Source organism: Octopus bimaculoides, chromosome 11 (genome assembly GCF_001194135.2).
Source record: "Octopus bimaculoides isolate UCB-OBI-ISO-001 chromosome 11, ASM119413v2, whole genome shotgun sequence".
NCBI classification, from domain to species: domain Eukaryota; kingdom Metazoa; phylum Mollusca; class Cephalopoda; order Octopoda; family Octopodidae; genus Octopus; species Octopus bimaculoides.
The window spans coordinates 74,673,816-74,679,733 of NC_068991.1; the positions used below are offsets into that span (position 1 = coordinate 74,673,816).

At 38.4% G+C, this 5,918-nt stretch overlaps 1 protein-coding gene across 1 annotated transcript in view; it reads right to left on the minus strand.

Moving 5' to 3' along the window:
- The window catches only part of LOC106867573 (polyglutamine-binding protein 1), a 10,683-nt gene extending 6,192 nt beyond the window's left edge, over nt 1-4,491 (minus strand). The window contains exons 1-2 of the mRNA XM_014912483.2: nt 4,327-4,491; nt 340-649 (exon numbers count right to left, since the gene is read on the minus strand). Coding sequence (XP_014767969.1) covers nt 340-649; nt 4,327-4,402 — 386 coding nt within the window. The 5' untranslated portion in view covers nt 4,403-4,491. The remainder of the gene's footprint in view (nt 1-339; nt 650-4,326) is intronic.
- Between the last annotated feature and the right edge of the window lie 1,427 nt (nt 4,492-5,918).

Below are 5,918 nucleotides of genomic sequence, written 5' to 3' on the forward strand. Positions count from 1 at the left end.
CCATTTCGAGCGTGGCCGTTTTCGTGCGGGTGACACGTAAAAGCACCCACTACACTCTCTGAGTGGTTGGCGTTAGGAAGGGCATCCAGCTGTAGAAACTCTGCCAAATTAGATTGGAGCCTGGTATTGCCATCCGGTTTCACCAGTCCTCAGTCAAATCGTCCAACCCATGCTAGCATGGAAAGCGGACGTTAAACGATGATGATGATGATGATGATAGATTACTGTTTAATTCACGCTTCTGATCACATCAGACGAAGCAGTAATGCAGTACAATTTAATGCCAAAACCTAGTATTCAGCAATGTTGGCAACAATGTTAACAGTAAATAATACATACGTGGCTTTATCTGGAATTTCTTGCCATCCTTCTGGAAGTGGATGTTTCATCAGCATCCGTAATCGGCGCCGTTCTGTTTCAGGGTCAGGTTTGAATGTAATTTTACCATACCGTTTAAGACAATATTCTGTGCACTTGTGATAAGGATTAGATTTGTTAGGGCATGCCACCTCTTCTAAAGATTCTACTGTTTCATCTTTCTTAGTGACGGTTTCCTCTTGTAACGTTCCCGGCGCACCAACAGTGTCCATCATACTAAAAGGCTGTGTCGGTTCATCATAATCTTCAGCAAACACTTCCTCAACATCCTCTGAAATAAAATTTTTAAATGCTTATGTCAGAAGGTGGTTGATAGGTAGAATCCTTAGAGCATCAGACTAATACCAGACTAAATACCTTGAGGTATTTATCCCAATTCTTTACATTCTGAGTTGAAATCCCACCCTGGTCAACATGGCCCTTCATCCCACCAGGCTCAATAAAATAAAAACTGGTGAAGTACTTCATCAATATAATTGATTAGTTCCCTCTCCTGAAAAATCGCTCACCTTGTATGGAAACTAGAAACAGCTATGACTATTATGAGGGCAAAGAACTGGCAGGGTTGTTAGCACAAAGGGCAAAATGCTTAGTGGCATTTTTACCAGCTTTACACTTTGATTTCAAATTCAGTCAAGGTCTACTTGGCCTTTCATCCTTTTGAGATCAATATAAGAAGAACCAGTTGAACACTGGCATTGATGAAATTGATCAACTCCCTTCTCCAAATTTAAGGCCTTGAACCTATAGTACAGTGGTTCCCAGCCCGGGGTCCACAAAGGGAGTACTGGGAGTCCATGTTAAACGACGATGATGATGATGGTGATATATCTATCTATCTATCTATCTATCTATCTATCTATCTATATATATATATATATATATATATATATATATATATATCTTGCAAAAAGTGCCGTCTGAACATGGCCAATACCAGTAACTCCTGACTGGCTCCTGTGCTGGTGGCACGTAAAAAGCACCCACTACATTCTCGGAGTGGCTGGCATTAGGAAGGGCATCCAACTGTAGAAACATTGCCAGATCAGATTGGAGCCTGGTGCAGCCGCTGGCTCTCCAGACTTCAGTCCAACTTTCCAACCCATGCCAACATGGAAAACGGATGTTGATGATGATACATAAGGATAAGTATATTAAAAGGGGTCTGTAGGAATACTGATTTAAATAAAAGGGTTGGGAATCACTGTGAAAAGGTTGAGAACCACAGATATAGTAGTAGAAAGAATTATTAATTTGGCAAAAAAGGCAGTGAGCTGGTGGAACCATTAGCACGCCGGGCAAAATGCTTAGCAGTATTGCATCTGCCGCTATGTTCTGGGTTCAACTTTACCTTTCATCCTTTTGGGGATCGATAAATCAACTTACCCCCTTCCCCAAAGTTTCAAGCCTTGTGCCTAAAGGATTATTCATTTAGCAAAAGGTGATGCAAGCACAGAGTGAGCAGTGAATTTTGCCAAGAGCACATTGGCGCGGTCATTAATGCAGCGGATAAAAATGCCTTGCGGCATATGTTCTAGCACTTCACATTCTGAGTTCAAATCCTACCTGAAGCAACTTTGCCTTTCAGCTTTCTGGAATTCATCATCATCATCGTTTAACGTCCACTTTCCATGCTAGCATGGGTTGGACGATTTGACTGAGGACTGGTGAAACCGGATGGCAACACCAGGCTCCAGTCTGATTTGGCAGAGTTTCTACAGCTGGATGCCCTTCCTAACGCCAACCACTCAGAGAGTGTAGTGGGTGCTTTTACGTGTCACCCGCACGAAAACGGCCACGCTCGAAATGGTGTCTTTTATGTGCCACCCGCACAAGCCAGTCCAGGGGCACTAAGTGAATGACTGGCCAATTTAATCAACTGACTCCACCATTGAGGCCTTGTTTCAATGTACGTTATCACCAGAAAATAACAAAGGACTGGGAATATACAGCTTCTCAACAACAAGCAACTTGGTCTGTTCTGGCCCTTTTTCTCATACTTGAAACTCTTATTTCCTAGCATAAAGCCTCCCTTTTTATTGTACCCAACTCACTTGAATGAGATCTTCATGTTAGGTGGTTGGCTTTAGGAAGGGCATCCAGTCATAGAAACCATGCCAAAGCATGGACTACAATGGGGTCCTCGGGACCAGTCAGATCCTGTCAAACTGTTCAACCTATGCAAGAATGGAAACGGATGTTTAAAGATGATGATGATGATATTATTATTATTATTTTATTTACATAGAAGGTGGCAAGTTGGTAGAATTGATAGCACGCCGGGCAAAATGCTTAGCGGTATTTCGTCTGTAGCTATGTTCTGAGTTCAAATTCCACTGAGGTCGACTTTGCCTTTCATCCTTACGGGGTTGATAAATTAGCTACCTGTCAACTATTCCCCTCCCGCAAAAATTCCTGCCCTTGTGGTAAAATTTGAAATCATTATTTTATTTACATAGGTTACAAGTGGTCAATGATGTCATAATTTCAAAGAATTGGGTAATGTGCTGACTCTTTGGCAATATTCCTTTTCAAATACCAACCATGCCAACCTTGATGTCCTATACAAAATAGAATGTGACCATCTTAGATATTATTATAAGCATTGTTTACAAAGACAAGTGCCTTAGCAGCTGACACACAAAATACATAATTATGAAAACAGCAACTGAATAAGTTTAATTGACTGTTTTATGTCTGTAAAATATATACGATAAAACGGTAAGTAAAACAGTTTAATTACACTTAGAACTCATCCCTTGTAAACAATACTGATAATTATGTCTATTGTGAGTCAGCTAAGAAGCTTCCATTCTCTATGTCATTTTTGTTTTTAGTGAGGAGTGAAGATCGGTTTTTGAAAACGTACGATTCCGGCAAGTCCACCTGAGGAATGTATAAAAACACCATGGTTAACTTGAGTTTACCGAAACGTGACTTTACTATGTTCGCAAACACTACCATACAATCAATCTGTAGAGTAAACACGATTTCGTTTTAGTTTCGTTATTTCAAATAAACCGTAATGTTTTGATAGATTCCCCATTCTCTTCGAGATTAACGACGTTATTCTTCACATATACACACATGTCGTGAGCGTTTATAAAGCCGATTGGATGAGTTTTAAAAGCGATTTAGCAGCTATTTCTAGCGGGTCGAGGTAAATTAGCAGAACTGCGGGCAAAATATATTGCGGTATTTAGTTGCAACCCTTTACATAACAACAGTTTGGTGCCCCCATCCCAAGGGCTTTTGTTTGCTCGTAATTTTCTGAAAAATGCAAATTCTTTAATGAAATTTCGCATGGGTCCATTTCCCAGGATGTAGATTCCAAACATGATGAGAAGATTTATTTTAGAGAAGTTCCGGATTATTCTTCTCCGGGCTGTTTACACAAAGCTCTCTTTAAAATGCATGTTTTTAAATGGTATTTTGCAGAAATACGTTTTCGAGTTTCTAGATTACGAAATGTTGATATTTCAAACATTTAAATCTGTAAATAAAAAAAAAAAAAGCAAAAATGCTTCTTAAGTTATAAAAATTGATGTCAACACAGCAGAATGAAGAGGGAAAAATAATCCAAAACTACCCCCAAAAGTTTTTTTCTTTTCCTAAACTTTATAAATATAATCGTAATCCTTGGAAAACGTATCTTTGGAAAATATCATTTAAAGATATTCATTTTCCATAAGTTACAAGGAAACAAATTCGTGGGGTACCATACTGTAGTTATGAACCAAAGATGAGGTTTATCATTAGTAAGACTAATTAATTTGAGTTAATTATTGTTTTATAATCTATTTTATAAACAATAAAACATGAAACTAGAATGTTTATAGACATTCAGAGGGTCCTGTATGTGTTTCTATGTGAAACCCTTCCGTTTTAAACCATAGATCTTTGTTTACTTGCAGATTTGACAACTTTACCAATAAATTACATACTAACCTGGCTTTTTCGGTTCTTGGGCTTTTATTATCCCCCGTTTGGACAATTTAGCAAGTAAAGCCGCTGGCAAAGGCATTTTTAAAACAAACACAACAAAAAACACGAAGCGAGGGATTTATATATTTACAACAATTATTACTAGAGGTTATTATGGCTATTATCTCCCTTGTAAGACCTCTCCATCGTTGCTGAAACTTTAAAAAAAACAGCTGCGAAATCTCCAAATCTCACTTTGAAATCAACGTGGGAAATCTCTGCGTGGTCCCCTCGTGTTGCAAGGAATTACTCTTTTACTTGTTTCAGTCATGTGACTGCGGCCATGCTGGAGCACCGCCTTTTAGTCGGGCTAATCGACCCCAGGACTTCTTCTTTGTAAGCCTAGTACTTATTCTATCGGTCAGTTTTGCCGAACCGCTATGTTACGGGGATCGCAAACACACTGGCATCGGTTGTCAAGCGTGTTTGGGGTGGGGGGGGGGACAAACACAGACACTCAAACGCATACATACACATACATATATATATATATATATATACATATATACGACAGGCTTCTTTCAGTTTCCGTCTACCAAATCCACTCACAAGACTTTGGTCGGCCCGAGGCTATAGTAGAAGACACTTGCCCAAGGGACTGAACCCGGGACCATGTGGTTGGTAAGCAACCTACTTACCACACAGCCACTCCTACGCCTGTATGACAACAAAGTCAGCACCTCTTAAATTTCGTTTAGGGCTGCTGTTTTTGGGGGTTTTTACCCTAAAAACTTTCAATTTTTTATGTTTTAAACATTAGAGATTCAGAATCTGTAAAAGAAAAGAAAAATCTGTGAAAAAAAAACGAATTTTTTTATTCAACTTAATAGAAGAAATTTCGGCCATTTATGTCCTAGGCTCAAATTCCGCCGAGGTCGACGTTGCCTTTCATCCTCTTGGGATCGATAAAATAGATACCAGTTGAGCACTGGGGTCGATGTAATCGATTAGTCCTTTCCCACCAAAATTTCAGGTCTTATGCCTATATTAGAAAGGATTCAATTGAAGAAAAGCTATTCATTTAAAAGCACTTTTTAACTATATTTTTATTTATTCAGAAACTGGTTACGGCTAAGTGACTTACAAAGGGCGGTTCTTATTTATTCAATTATTCATTATTATTTTCTTAGATTTCCTTTATATTTGATATATATGAATAAATATATTTTGTTCGAATTTGCAGCCATTACTTATTTCACTTTCAGAAATATTTAAAATGCTGTTGTTTCTGTTTCGATTTATTGAAGAGTAAAATATTATTTCAAATGCAAATAAAGAATATTTATACACTTAGATATTAAAGTTTAAGGAACCATCGATTAGAATTGGTTTTAGAGAACCACGTGCTGGACCATTTGACAAGATGGAGAAACAGATAGATATTTATAGGATGAAGCAATGTTATACACAGGTGGAGACCAAGCCCTAGAGTAAGCGCTCCGTAAGGTGAAACGTGGAGATGATAAAATGCTATGTTTTATAAAATTAAGATAACTTTACGGAGATGTACTTGTATAGCAAGTGACCTGATCTGAGATCGTGTGTTAGAACGAAAA